This window comes from Bos javanicus, chromosome 20, assembly GCF_032452875.1.
Source record: "Bos javanicus breed banteng chromosome 20, ARS-OSU_banteng_1.0, whole genome shotgun sequence".
Taxonomy (NCBI): domain Eukaryota; kingdom Metazoa; phylum Chordata; class Mammalia; order Artiodactyla; family Bovidae; genus Bos; species Bos javanicus.
In genome coordinates this window covers 23696184-23712432 of record NC_083887.1, presented here as the reverse complement: position 1 = coordinate 23712432, position 16249 = coordinate 23696184, and the positions used below count along the sequence as shown (strand labels likewise).

Sequence of the window (16249 nt, the reverse complement as noted above, 5' to 3'; positions counted from 1 at the left end):
CCCTTTGTAGATTCCATTTAGAGTGTCACATTTCTTTTAATACATTCATTATATTAGATATTTTACATTAGGTTTCATAATTTATTGTTTCACTTAATTATAGTCAGGTTCCACTTACCGCTTTTTGAAATGCTGCACACATCATCTTGATTGCAATTGAATTGCACGTTTACCAACAACCTCTCAATATTTCTAAGACAGCTAATCTTATCTCATAATTGTTTGTTGAAATTTTGCTCTTAGAAATGATTTCTGACTTCTTTGTGTACCTTACTTTGCCCTTATTATTTATACACTACTTGGCTTAAGTCTTGGGAATTTAGGTATATTGTGAACTGCTCTGCAGATCTTAATCTTCACTAGAGGAAAATTAATTTCCTGTTCCAGGGAATACTTTATTCTATATAGTTTTCTTTCATATAGTGGCATCCCTTTTTATGTCCATTCAGCTTTTTTGAGCATTCATTAATGTCAAGAAGTATATTAGATACAGAATATACAAAGATAGCTGAGATAAGTCCTAGAACTTAATAAAGTTTCTTTTGGGAGGTAGACTTAAATGCTTTTGATTACATAACTATTAGGTAAACACTTTTTTGGAATGTTGTAACATTTGCATTTGCCTTGTTCTTGAAGATGGTTATTTAATTTTGTAGTGTCTAAGACTGTCAGCAACACTTTAGTTCATCACCTTTATTTTTCAAACCATCTTTAATTATGGTATGCTGAATGCATCAATTCTTGAATGGTAAATTTTTTTTTTTAAACATCAGGTTGCACTTCCTGCAGATGAAGATTATCTACCACTTAAACCTCGAGTTGGAAAAGCTGCAAAGGTTTGTACCTTGAGCGGTACAGTTGGTACAGTTGTGTGAGTCTGTTTTCCTAAAAATCTTAAAGGTAAACTTTAAAATGAGATTTTTATATTTCTGTGTGTGTTTGTGTGTATGTGTATGTAGATACACACTCTGAAGCTTCCACTTGAAGTCAGATATGGTGAGAACCAAATCAGTAAACAACCATACTGAAAACCAAGCATCATGTGATAAGATTTTTAAGCATAATTCTCAGCCATTTCAAAGAATCTAATGAAAAGTATCAATCTTTCTCTAGAAAAAAATGCATATGTACAGTATGTTTTGCATACAGTTCTGGAGCCTAACAAGCTTCTAATGAAACTTAAACTCTAATGCTGATACTAAATGTATTTTGAATCGCTGATAGACTATAAAAGAGTAGTGTAGGTTTTCCAAGTCATTTTCTTTAAGTAAAAATGGCAGTACTGTGCGGTAAACTTGAATTTTTAAAGTCTGATAGATATATTATTCTGCCTCTGATGAGTGAACTTCATTGAGGACTTGACTTTTCAGACTCTCAGTGTTCCCAGCTGGGAAAGAAAACTACACCTATGTTAGGAGTTGCTGTGGAGATTAATATGTGGGAAATGTGTTCCACAGTGCCTCCCATAAAGCATGTTCTTAATATATGGTAATAATCATGTTGTAATTAGTATATGTGTAAGCATAATAATTGAAAGATTAGACAGCAGAAATAACATATTCTGTCTCATTAAAGTTTTCTTTTTAGTTCTTCCTAATTTTCTCTAGTGGACAGAATGTTTCCCAAGTAGACTCATAAATGCTTCCATAATGCTTCTGGGGGTAGCATCTCTTGGTTTTAAGTATGTTCTGATGTGGCAAGGTATCTTCATACATATATTAATTTTTTTTATAGGAATATCCATTCATTCTTGATGCTTTTCAAAGAGAAGCCATTCAGTGTGTTGATAATAATCAGTCTGTTTTAGTATCTGCACATACATCAGCAGGAAAAACTGTTTGCGCTGAGTGAGTAGCTTTCTTTTTAAATGGGATTTTAGAACTGTTAATATTTGCTGGGTACATTTAGGTGCTCTTGTGTTGGGTGCATAAATGTCTATAAATACTATATCGTCTTGTTATCATTATGTAATGTCCTTTATCATTATGTAATGTCCTTCTTTGTATGTTGTTACAGTTTTAAAGTTAATTTTGTTTTATGTAAGTGTAGCTACAGAGACTTTCTTTTGGTTTCTGTTTGCATGGAATATCTTTTTCCATTCCTTCACTTTTAAGACTGTGTGTCCTGCATCTGAAGTGAGTCTCCTATACGCAGCATATGAATGGCTCTTGTTTTTTTTAATCCATTCAACCATTCTGTCTTTTGATTGAAGAATTAGTCCATTTACATTTTATTATTGGTAAGTGTGTATGTACTGCCATTTTGCTAATTGTTTTCTGGCTGTTTTGCAGTTTCCCTCTGTTCCTTTTTTCTTCTCTTGCTCTCTTTGTAGTTTTAAAATAGAATCTTAAGATAGCTTTGTTTCTTACCATACTCTTTAAAAAGTTTAAATTTTCTCTATTTGGTTTCTGTAAGTAAATTTAGACTTTTTATTTCCTTTCTTATTACTCTGGGCTTTATTTGATCTTTTTCTAGTTTTTTAAAGAAAGCAGGTGAGGTCATTGATTTCAGACCTTTCCTTTTCTAATATAGACATTTAGTGCTATAAATATCCCATCAGTCATGAATATTGGTCATGATTCACTAATTCTGTGTTCATTTTTTCTGTGTTTCATTTCAGGTCTTTTCTCATGCTCTATCTTCAGATTCATTAATCTTTGCTTCTGCATCACCTAATCTGTCCTTAATCCTTTTCAGTGAGACATGAATAGTTTTCTTTGCTAGAAGTTCATTTGTATGTGTGTTTAGTGTTTTCCACATGTCTACTTAACTTTCCTCCAGCTTCTTGAACAACAGAATACAGTTTAAAAACTGTTTAAATATTCCTTCTTAGTATTACTTTCATCTGTGTTATTTCCTGATCTGTTTCAATTAATTGACTTTTCCCACCATTATAAATCAGTGTTTTCCTGCTGCTTTACATACTGCTCTGATGTGATGTTTGGCTGTTTTTAATTTCATCACTGACTTTTGGCAGTTTAATTATGACGTGCCTTTACATAATTCTTCTCATATTTCTTATGCTTGAATTTGTTTGGCTTCTCAGGTTGTAGGTTTGTTTGTTTTCATCAGATTTGGAAAAATTTCAACTACTTTTTCCTTAAAATAGTACCCTTTTTAGTACTCAGAGGACCTCACTTAAACTTGTGTTAGTCATTTTAAGTTGTCTCAGAGCTCACTGATACTTATTATTTTTTGTTTATTCTCTGTGTTTCATTTTGGACAGCTTTAAGTTTATTCTTGTTTTTTTTTTGCAATGTCTAATTTGATTTTAATTCTATCCAGTTTATTTCATCTCAGATTTAGATTTTTCGTGCTAAAATTTTGGTTCGTGTCTTTCAATATTTTTAGTATTTCTTTTAAGCATGCTATTTAATCTTTCCTCAGTTTTCTTGAATATATAGAATACAGTTATACTGTAATGGTAATTTTCTGTGTCCTCATTTACTGATTCTGTTTTCTGTCTCATTTTTGGATGCCTTTTCATTTATTTTTACTTCTTATTTGTTATATTTGCCTCCCTATATTTTTTAATTCACAAGACATTGTGAATTTTACCTTCTTGGGTGATGACTATTTTGCATTTCTATTAATATTCTTGAGCTTTGTTGTGGGATGCAGTTACTTGGAGAAAAATATAGTTCTTCCAAGGCTTTTATGATTTTAGGCAGGACTAGAGAAGCATTTAACTTAAGGCTACTTTTCTCCACTTTTTAATATATTTCTTGATATTCTAGCCAGTATCTTATGAATTACGAATTTTTCCACCATGGCTAGTGGGAACCTCAGTTACTCCCAGCTCTGAAGATTGTATCATTTTTTTAGTTCCACTCCATTTGGTGGTTTTTTCCCATTGCTTCAAGTTGTTTCCTAACACTTATTCACTGATTATTACTTATTTAAAGACACCAGAATGTTCAGCAGATGTTCAGAGCTTTCCCTTTGTCTACCTCTTTCCTCTCTGGTTATTTTGAGCTGCAGTGTAGCTGCCATGGCTTCCCCAGACTCCCACTGTCCGCTTAACTTCCGAAAACCTTCAAGGTTCATCTCCTGAAACTGTGACTTGGAAACTCTGTGGACAATAATCTGAGATTATGTCATTTACTTCCCTCTTCTCAGGGATTACTCTGTGATTATTCAGTATGTGAAATCATTGTTTCACATATTTTATCCTATTTTGCAGTTGTTACAGGTGGGTAGGTAAACCCAGTCCTTGTTACTCCATGCTGAAAATAAGTAGATATTTTCTGTATTATTTTTAATACATGGTCTCTATTACTATAGTAGTTCTCTTAGCTAATGTGTAAAATAAATATGTATTGTTTGTGTTTTAAGTTTTTTGATAGGTGTTATATTTTCTTCTAAAATGTATGTAAAGACCATTGTTCTAGAGTCTTACTACTTAAGAGTATGGTCCTAGACCAGATGCATGCATATCACCTACTAGCTAAATTAGGCAAAAATCTCACACCCCACCCTAGAACTGCTGAATCATAATCTGCATGTTAACAAGATCACCAGTTGATGCATACATCTGTTAAAGTTTGAGAGGAACTGGGCCATTCTGAAAGTGGGTTCTGCTCTTTAATGTGGATGGGATTTTGCAGTCTATTGCAGATAGACTTCTGTGGGTTAACTTGTTTTTCCTTAATATGTGCAACTGTCTCCAATATCTAGTTCATTGATGTCTTGACCACGTACCCATTAATCAGTCATTCCCCATTCCCTTAGCTCCAGTTTCTTTCAGCCACCAGTCTGCTTTCTGTTTGTATGAATTTACCTTTTCTGGGTATTTTATTTAAATAGAATCATATGATATATGGCTTTTTGTTTATGTTTTATTTCACTAAGGATGATGATTTTAAGATTCATCTGTGTTGTGGTATACATCAGAATTGAGTTCCTTTTTATGGCTAATATTTTGTGACTGATTAATTATATAGTATGATATACCACATTTTGTTTATCCATTCATCAGTTAATAGATGTATGAGTGTTTCCAATTTTTTGGCTATTATGAATGATGCTTTTAGAAATGTTTATGTACCAGTGTTTGTTTGAACACATCTTTTTCCTTATCTTCAGTATATACTTAGGAATGGAATTGGTCATGTTTGATTCTGTGTTTAATTTTTTGAGGGATCACCAAACTGTTTTCCATAGCAGCTGCATCGCTTTATTTTCCCGTAGTTATATGAGGGTTTCAGTTTCTCCATGTCTTTGCCAACACTTGTTACTACCTTTTTTAAAAAATTGATTATGTAGTAAATTTATTTTATGATTGTTTTAAATAAAAACTTTTTAAATGTGGATTTTCAGCGTAATATAGGTTAGTCAGAATAAGACAGAACATTCTGCAAGGTGAACTAGTTGGGTTTCTGAAAAGAATTCCAGAAACAAAAAAGCACAATAATGTTACTTGTTTCTAGATAAGATTAATGTTCTGTGGGTATTGGTAGTGATATAATCCTATATAGTGTTCACTATTCTAATTTCCAATATGTGAAGTTTATTTTTAAATAATTTTTCTTTCAGTTTTATTGAGATAAAACTGACACAAAGCACTGTATAAGTTCAAAGATTGCAGCATAATGATCTGACTTAACGTGCATCCTAAAATGACTATAATTAATGATGGCTTGGTAAACATTCATCATTTTGTATAGGTACAGAACTAAATAGAAAACTTTTTTTCTTCTGATGAGAAAAGAACTCATTTAACTTTTTTATATAACTCTTAGCAGTGTTAACTATGTTTATCATATTGTGCATTACATCTCTACTATTTAGAAATGGAAGTTTCTACCTTTTGACCATCTTCATCCCATTTCCCGCCTGCCCCCACATCTGGTAACCACGGATCTGATCTTTTTCTGTAAATTCATTTGTTTTGAAGTATAATTGACCTGAAACACTGTGTTATTTCCTATTACACACCATAGTGATTTGATATTCCTATACATTTCAAGATGGTCGCCATGGTAAGTCTGTTTACACTATGTCACCATAAAAAGATATATAATTATTAGACTAGATTCTCACACTATATCTTTCATACCTATGACTCATTTATTTTATAGCTGCAAGTTTATACCTCTTAAGGTTCCTCACCTGTTTTTTTCCTCCCCTCGCTACCCTCCTCTCTGGTGATTACCTGTTGGTTTTCTGTATCTATAACTATTTCTGTTTTATGTTTGTTCATTTATTTTTTATATTCCACATATAAATAAAACAATATAATATTTGTCTTTTTCTGACTTATTTCACTTAGCACAATGCTCTCTGAGGCCATCTGTGTTGTTGCAAATGGCAAGATTTCATTCTTTTTTATTACTTAATAATATTCCACACATATACATATACCACATCCATTCATCTGTTGATGACACTTGGGTTACTTTTGTATTTTGACAATTGTAAATGATGCTGCAGTGAACATAGGGGCATGCATATTTTTTCTTACCAGTGTTTTTGTTTTCTTTGGATAAATACCCAGGAGTGGAATTGCTGGATCATATGACAGTTTTATTTTTAATATTTTGAGGATTCTCCATACTGTTTTCCATGTTGACTGCACCAGTATACATTCCTACCAGTAGAACACAAGGATTCCCTTTTCTCCACATCCTTACCAACACTTGTTACTTCTTGCCTTTTGGATAATAGTCATTCTGTTAGTTGTGAGTGTGATATCTCGTGTTTTGATTTGTGTTTCCTTGATGACTAATGATACTGAGCGTTTTTTAGTATGCTCATTGGCCTTCTGAATGTCTTTGGAGGAGTGTCTGCTTAAGTTCTTTTTTACTTGCTCATTAGATTGTTTGCCTTGTTTAGTTGTGATAGTTGTTTTGTATTCTGATACTAGTTCCTTGTCAGATATATGATTTGCAAACATTTTCTCTTTTTAAAGTATAAGTCATCCTTTTACTTTAAGCGTATTTTTTGAGGGACAAATGTCTTTAATTTGACCAAGTGCAATTTGTCTGTTTTCTTTTCATGTTATTTTAAACAAAGCATTGCCTAATCCAAGACCACAAAGATTTATGCCTATATTTTCTTCTAAGAATTTTATAATTTTAGGTATTAGTTCTTTGATCCTTTTTGAGGTTTTACATTTCTGTATAATTTATAAGGTAAAGGTTCAACTTCATTTTTTTCATGTGGCTATCCAGTTGCCTCAGAACCATTTGTTGAAAGACTATTTTCTCCCCTCAATCTTGGCACCTTTTCAGAAGTCAGTTTTTGTTCACAGGTTAACTCTTAATAATTTATAATATATTTTATTTCTTCATCATGGAGAAATTACAGCTTTCCTGTTGAACAGCTGAATTAAGTGTTCTTAACAATGATCGCATGAAGAGTGAAGAAGATCATAAAGGAAAAAAAAGATAAAAATTGCACCAATCACCCTGTTCAGCAGTGCCTTTACTTTGGCATAGTGGTGGATATTTTTCATGAGTTTTGGAATATCGTCCTTCAGATAGTCAGAGCCTGAGTACTGTATATTAGTCTTTTTAGATCTTGGCTGAGGTGTAACTCAAAAGTTTTCTTTTTGTAGGGGAGTTAGAGGAGTGCAGCTTTGGATCTTAGATTATCATCGAAACAGTATCAGCCAATTGCAGAGTAGTCTAATCTGTTAGATTCAGACGCATTGTGGTCCAGTATTACCTAGTTCTGTCCAGTGGAATGGGACTGATTTTTTTTATTGTCCATTCCTTTTTAGAGGTACTGAAGTCAGAAGCTTGTTTCCTCCTAAGGCACAAATTATAGCTCTGACTATTTTTGGTTCAGTTATTTTATCTCACTTTGAGAAGTGTACAGGTGTATAGTAGTTGGTGCATTATCCATTTGAAGCCAGCATATACAGACGTTAGAATTCTGGGCATTAGTGTAACTTTGCTTTAGTTTTTGCTACTAAAGCATAGAGATTTTCAGTATAGGAAATTTTCCAGTGTATGTTAAAACCTGCTTTCGTAGTCTTGGGTTCAGTTCAGTCCAGTCGCTCAGTCGTGTCTGACTCTCTGAGACACCATGGACTGCAGAATGCCAGGCTTCCCTGTCCATCACCAGCTCCTGAAGGATGCTCAAACTCATGTCCATTGAGTCAGTGATGCCATCCAACCACCTCATCCTCTGTCGTCCCCTTCTCCACCCACCTTCAGTTTTTCCCAGTATCAGGGTCTTTTCCAGTGAGTCAGTTCTTTGCATCAGGTGGCCAAAGTATTGGGAGTTTCAGCCTCAGCGTTAGTCCTTCCGTGAATATTTGGGACTGATTTCCTTTAGGACGGACTGGTTCGATCTCTTTGCAGTTCAAGGGACTCTCAAGAGTTTTCTCCAACACCACAATTCAAAAGCATCAATTCAGCTTTCTTTATAGTCCCAGCTCTCACATCCATACATGACTACTGGAAAAACCATGGCTTTGACTAGACGGACTTTTGTTGGCAAAGTAATGTCTCTGCTTTTTAATATGCTGTCTAGGTTGGTCATAGTTTTTATTGCAAGGAGCAAGCGTCTTTTAATTTCATGGCTCCAGTCACCATCTGCAGTGATTTTGGAGCCCAAGAAAGTAAAGTCTGTCACTGTTTCCATTGTTTCCCCATCTGTTAGCCATGAAGTGATGGGCCTGGATGCCATGATCTTAGTTTTCTGAATGTTGAATTTTAAGCCAACTTTTTCATTCCACTCTTTCACTTTCATGAAGAGGCTCTTTAGTTCCTCTTTGCTTTCTGCCATAAGGGTGGTGTCATCTGCGTATCTGAGGTTATTAGTATTTTTCCAGGCAATCTTGATTCCAGCTAGTGCTTCATCCAGCCCAGCATTTCACATGACGTACTCTGCATATAAGTTAAATAAGCAGGGTGACAATATTCAGCCTTGATGTACTCCTTTCCCAATTTGGAACCAGTCTGTTCCATGTCCACTTCTAACTGTTGCTTCTTGACCTGCATACAGATTTCTCAGGAGGCAGGTAAGGTGGTCTGGTATTCCTATCTCTCGAAGAATTTTCCACAGTTTGTTGTGATCCACACAGTCAGAGGCTTACTCTGAGTTAGGAGACTGTAAAGAGATTTTAAGAAATTCACCAGGGTTATAGACACTTTTGAAAGCTCTTGAGTCCTGCTGTGGAAAACAGTCTAGTAGGTGTTCAAAAAGATACTTATAGAATTACTGTACAACTCAGCAGTTCCACTCCTAGGCGTATTACGCCAAAGAATTGAAAACAAATACACAGATTCTTATAGATGAAGGTTCACAGCAGTACTGTTCACAATAATGAAAAAAAGGTAGAAACAACCCAAAGTCCATCAGTGGATGAATAGATAAATAAATCTGGTGTATCTGTACAATGAAATAGTACTCAGCTATGGCAGCATTGAGATACTGATGCATGCTACAGTGTGGATGAACCTCAGAAACGTTCTGCTGAGTAAAAGAAGCCAGACTCAGTAGGTCACATATTATTTGATTCCGTTTGTGTAGAATATTTCAGGTAAATTCTTAGAGAGAGAGCAGATTGGTGGAGGCCAGGGAATATTTAGAGGAGGGGAGCAGAAAGTAGCTGCTTAATGAATATGGGGTTTTTGGAGGGACGAGAATTATGTTAAGAATCAGATAGAGGTGGTAGTTGCACAGCGTAGTGAATGTGCTAAAATCCACTCAGTTGTGCACTTTAAAACAGTTATAGGTTTTATGAATTTTACCTCAATAGAAACCTCCAATGAAGTGTATATTTGTATGTACGTACCAGATTTTGTGATTTCAGTGAGTGGTTCATGGATCTCAGATAAAAATTTCCCCTAGGAATTCAAGAACTCAAGGTAAACTCCAATGTTAGCTGATAACTATAACAAGTACATTTTCATTTATAAGTCTGATGCTAGATTAATATATTGGGACCAGGTTGTTTACCTAGGTAATTGAGTAGCTTTCCTGACCCTGTTTATTTTTTTATTCTATGTAAAGCTTTTTTTAAAAGCATTAGCTTTATTATTATATAATTTAAATATTATGAAATCCACCCATTTAATAAATTTGTACAGTTGTGCAACCCTCAGCAGTTTTAGGGTGCTGTCCCTAGTTTTCTTATGAGTGTGTGCATTCACCCTGCCTCCATCTCCAGTGCTGGCGCTGATTGGCTTTGCCTAAGTAGTTTTGCCTTTTCTAGAAGTTTCATATAAATGAAATCATGTAATATGGAGTCTTTTGTGTCTTTTTCTGTTTAAAATAACACTTAGAGGTTCATTCATATGGCATATATCATTAGTTCTTTTCTTTTTATTGATAAGTCATGTTGCGTTTTATGGATACATGACATTTTGTTTATTCCGTTGATAGAAATTTGAATTGTTTTGCATTTTTGACCATTCTAAGTAATTCTGACATGAACATACATATACAGGTCTTTATGTAGACACGTTTTTATTTCTCTTGGGTAGATAGATACTTAGATTAGATACTTAGTAATTGTTGGATTTTATGGCAAATGTATATTTAACGATTCAGTAAATGACCAGACTGTTTTCCAAAGTGGCTGTACCATTTTGTATTCCTGTCGTAATGGATAAGGAATCTTATGTTTCTCTTATATCCTGTTTCTCTTATGTCCTAACCACCTCTTGGCATAATCTTTTTTGATTATACCTGTTTTAGTGTGGATATCTAATGATGTTCCACAGTGGTTTTAAATTTCTTTGATGACTAATAAAATGTTAAGTATCATTTCATTTGCTTATCACCCATTTGTATATCTTAAATAAAATATCTATTTCAGTCTTTGCTGATTTTTAAAATTGAATTGTTTGTCTTATTGCATCATAAATAATTCTTTAAATTATCTTAATGGTATCATTTGTAGCACAAAAGATCTTAAATTTGATGTTCAACTTCTCATATATTTTCTTTTATGGATTGATCATGCTTTTGATATCAATACTTAAGACATTTATGCCTATCCCAATATCACAAATATTTTCCCTTTTATTTTCTTCTTGAAGTTTATAGTATTAGCCATTCCACTTAAAGCTGTGATTTCCTTTGAATTAATTTTTATGTATGATGTGAGGTAAAGGTGGGGTTTAAATTAACCTTTTTGTATGTGGATAATTGTTCCAGTTGAAAAAAATGATGATTTTCCCACTGAATTGTCTTTGAATTGAATTGACTGTTGAAATCCTAGTGAACTGACCATAAATGTATAGGTTTGGCTTTGAACTTGCTGTTCTGTTTATTTCTGTGTCTATCCTTATACCAGTCCATGCTATCTTGATTACCATAGCTTTAAAGTATGTATAAAACTTAGGTAATTAGAGTCCTCTAACTTTATTCTTAAAATTGTTTGGGCTCTTCTAGGTCCTTTTTGTTCCTCAATAAAAATTTAAATTAGTGTATTAATTTCTACCCAAAACGACTACTTGCATTTTTATGCTGATTGTGTTGTATAGATTAATTTGGGGAGAATTTTCATTTTAACATTATTATAGACTCTTCCAGTCCATTAGCATGGTATATTATTTATTATTCACATCTTCTTTAATTTCTCTCAGCAATATTTTGTAGTTTGTGTACAGATTTTATATATCTTCCTCTTTTTTAACACATTTTTTCTTAAATCTCTAAGTATTTTATTGCTTTGTGCTGTTGCAAATGACATTCTTAAGTTCATATTTGGGTTGCTAATGGCTTGTGAAGTACAGTTTATTTTTATGTGTTAGTATTTTATATTGTCACTTTGTTAATAAACTGGCTTACTAACAAGTTATAGTAACTTTGCACATTCCATAAGATTTTCTACATAGTTGGTCATATTGTCTGTGAATAAAGACAGTTTTTTCTGCTTCTTGCTGATGTTTTATCCCATCTGTTTTGTTTTCTTATTGCATTGGCAAAATCCAGTGGAAATCCTTGGATGTTCCTGATCTTAAATGAATAACATTCAGTGTTTCACCATGAAGTGTAATTTAACTAGCTTTTTCCTAGGTTCCTTTTATCAGGTTGAGTAAGTTCCTTTCTATTCTTAATTGGGAACAAATGAAAGAATTAAAAAAACACCCATTTGAATGGCTGTTACAAAAAGATAAGAGATGACGAGTGTTAGCAAGTATGTAAAGAACAGGAAACCCTTGTGCAATTTTGTGGAAATATAAATTGGTACAGTTACTGTGGAAAACAGGGTGGTGATTTCTTAAAAATTAAAAATAGAATATAATTCAGCAATCCCACTTCTGGGTATGTATCTAAAGGAAATGAAGCCAGTATCTTGAAGCAATGTCTGCATTCCCATTATTCACAATACCCAAGACAAGGAAAGCTTTGTCTATCAGCAGATGGGTGGATGAAGAAAATGTAGTTTCTGTCTGTCTATATCCATATACATACACACACACAGAGTCAGTCACAATGGAATATTATTTAGCCATCAAAGAAGGAAATCCTGCTGTTTGTGACAGCATGAATGGACCTTGAGAGCATTATGTTAAGTCAGATAAGTCAGAGAAAGACAAACACTTGTGATCTCAGATGTGGAATCTAAAAAAGTTGAATTTATTGAAACAGAGTTGAATGGTAGTTTCCAGGGACTGAGATGGGCAGGGTGGGGGAAGTAGGAAGATGGTGGTGAAACGAAACAAACTTCTGGGTATAAGATGAGTAGTTCTGGGTATCTAACATAGAGCATGGTGATTACAGTTAACAGTACTGTATTATATACTTGAAAGTTCCTAAGAGGGTAGATCTTAAATGCTCTCACCAGAAAAAAAAGGTAATTAATGAGGTGATAAGGATGTAAATTAAGCTTATTGAGGTAATCATTTCACAATATATATGTGTATCAAATTTTACAGTATATAGTTTAAACTTCCATAATGTTATAGATCATTAAATCTTAATAAAACTGGGGAAAATAAGTGTATTGAGGATTAAAAAAGAAGCATTGTATTTTATTAAATCCTTTTTCCATCTGTAGAGGCAAGGATATGGTGTTTGCTTTTTATTCTTTTAAAGTGGTACATTACAAATTTCCTGTTGTTAAACCATCCTTATATTCTCGGAAGAAACCTAGATGTTTATGGCAGTTGATCATTTTATATAATGTTGCCGGTTTCAGTTTACTCATATTTTGTTCTGGAATTTCTTTGAATCTTCATGAGAGATGTGGATATGTAGTTTTCGTTGTTTTTTTTTTTTTAACAAGATCTTTGTCTTTTTTTTTTTTTTTCATCTGAAATTCATATTTATCGGGGTATCTTGTATTTTTTTAATTAATTTATTTTAATTGGAGGCTAATTACTTTACAATATTGTAGTGGTTTTTGCCATACATTGACATGAATCAGCCATGGGTGTACATATGTCCCCCATCCTGAACCTCCTTCCCACCTCCCTCCCCATCCCATCCCTCAGGGTCATCCCAGTGCACCGGGCCTGAGTGCCCTGTCTCTTACATCAAACCTGGACTGGCAGTCTGTTTCACATATGGTAATATACATGTTTCAAAGCTATTCTGTCAAATCACATCCCACCCTTGCCTTCTCCCACAGAGTTCAAAAATCTGTTCTTTACATCTGTGTCTCTTTTGCTGTCTCACATATAGGGTCATCGTTACCATCTTTCTGAATTCCATATATATACGTTAATATACTGTATTGGTGTTTTACTTCACCCTGTATAATAGGCTCCAGTTTCTTCATTAGAACTGATTGAAATGCATTCTTTTTAATAGCTGAGTCTAGTTTTGATATCATGTTAATACTGACTTCGTAATGTAAGTTGAGAAGTGACCCTCCTGGTCTGTTTTCTCTAAGAGTTTGTGTAGGTTTGGTTTTTTCTCTTTAAATGTTTGACAGAACTTATTAATGAAGCCATCTGAACTACCTAGGCTTTTCTTTATGAGACAGTAAAAGTGAAAGTTGCTTAATCATGTCCGACTCTTTGCAGTCCCATGGACTGTAGCCTGCCATGCTCCTCTGTCCGTAGAATTCTCCAGGCCAGTATACTGGAGTGATCAGCCATTCCCTTCTCCAGGGGATCTTCCTGACTCAGGGATCAGACCCAGGTCTCCCACATTGCAGGCAAATTCCTTACTGTCTGAGTCACTAAGGAAGCCCAAGAATACTGGAGTAGGTAGCCTGTCCCTTCTCCAGCAGTTCTTCCTGACCCATGACTCAAAGCAGGGTTTCCTGCATTGCAGGTGGATTCTTAACTAGCTGAGCTACCAGGAAAGCCCTTCTTTATGGGAAGATTTTTAAATTTCAAGCTCAGTTTCCTTTCTTGTTGAGTCAGTTTTGGTAATCTGTGTCTTCCAAGGAGTTTCTTGAGGTGGAATTAGATTGATTTTAGATTATTCTTCCTTTCTAATATTCATGTTTAAAACTTTAATTTTCCCTCTTATTACTGCTTTATATGCATCCTATAAATTTTGAGTTTTCAATTTAATTCATTCTTTAGTTTCTCTTTATTTCCTCTTATCTTTATCTTTCAAGTATTTGTTAGTTTTTCCATACATCTTTCTATTTTGGGGTTTCTAATTCAACTTCTTTGTGGTTGAAAAAGATACTTTATAATTTCAATAATTTGATTTAATGATTGATGTGGCTGTATTTATATTTGCCTTTTGTTTTTTAGTAATGTCTCGTGTTTTTACAGCCTTCTATTATATTTAACAAATATTTTTTAGTATACCATTTTAATTCCTTTAATTTTTTTTAACCTTTGAATTACATGTTTAGTGATTATTCTCACAGCCACAATCTCTATAAAATATTGGTAGCCTTATTTCTTCTTGTCTGTGCTATTTTTGCTACCTATATATTTCAACTATATATGCTGTGTGTGCATGTGTGCTCAGTCACTCAGTCATGTCCAACTCGCAGCCTCATGGACTGTAAGCCCACTAGGCTCCTCTGTCCATGGAATTTTTCCAGTCAAGAGTACTGGAGCAGGTTGCCATTTCCTGCCCAGGGATCTTCTCAACCTAGGGATCAAACTTGGGTCTCCTATATTGCAGGTGGATTCTTTGCCACTGTGCTACCTGCTATAAATCCAGTATAATACAATGTTAAAATAATGTTTTTGCTTTAAATAATCTTTTATGTTTTAAAAAATACTAATTGAATAAAAGAGAAGTATGTAAAGTCTTACATTTACCCACATATTTATTATTTTAAGCTCTATTCTTTTCTCTGGATTCTGGTTAAAGAATTTTTTAAAAATATTTCTTGTATGGTTGATGTTTTAGCAGTGAATTCCCTCAATTTTTATTTGAAAATGTCTTTGTTTTGCTTTTATTTTTGAAAGGATAATGCCACTGAATATATAGTTCTTGACTGACAATTTTTTTCTTTTGAATATTGGATAGTCATTCTACTGTTTGACTATTGGATAGTCATTCTATTGTTTCATTCTACTCCATTTTTTCCCATCAGAAGTAAGCCTTAATTATGGTGGTGGTCTCTTGTATGTTTTGAGTTGTTTTTCTTTTGCTGCTTTGAAGACTTTCTTTTTGTCTTTGTCAGTCAGCAGTATGTTTCTAGATATGATTCCAAAGTTTTTCCTGCTTTGGTTCATTGTGTCCATTGGATCTATGAAGTGAAGTTGCTCAGTCCGTGTCTGATTCTTTGCGACCCCATGGACTGTAGCCTAACAGGCTTCTCCATTCATGGGATTTTCCAGGCAAGAATACTGGAGTGGGTTGCCATTTCCTTCTCCAGGAGATCTTCCCAACCCAGGGATTGAACCCAGGTCTCCCGCGTTGTAGGCAGACGCTTTACCATCTGAGCCACCAGGGAAGGACCTGTAGATTAATATTTTTTAAAAAACAAGTTTAGAAGTTTTTTATTGTTATTTTTTTAAAAAAATGTTTGTTTTGTCTCTTTCTCAGTTTGGTACTTCTGTTGAAACACACAGGGCTTCCCAGGTGGCACTAGTGGTAAAGAATCTGCCTGACAATGCAGGAGACACAGAGACGTGGGTTTGACCCCTGGGTTGGGACGATCCCCTGGAATAGGAAATGACAGCCCACTCAGGTGTTTTTGCCTGGAAAATTCCATGGGCAGAGGATCCTGGCAGGCTACAGTCCATGGGGCCATAAAGAGTCAGACTCGACTGAGTGCACACACACACATACATTGGAACACTTGAGGTTGTCCCACTAATCTTTGACTGTCTGTCTGTTTTTCTTCTGTTTCTTTCTTTCTTTAGCTTTGATAATTTCTATTGATTTATCTTCATATTTACAAATTCTTTCTTCTGCC

The 16249-nt window shown here is 34.2% G+C and overlaps 1 protein-coding gene across 2 annotated transcripts in view; it reads left to right on the top strand.

The window, feature by feature from the left end:
• Positions 1-16249, top strand: part of MTREX (Mtr4 exosome RNA helicase) — a 91233-nt gene that overhangs the window by 9720 nt on the left and 65264 nt on the right. Inside the window, exons 4-5 of one of the 2 annotated variants that reach the window (XM_061393517.1) lie at positions 774-836; positions 1735-1847. In XM_061393517.1, the coding sequence (XP_061249501.1) occupies positions 774-836; positions 1735-1847 (176 nt within the window). The other variant, XM_061393518.1, reaches the window with a different exon arrangement.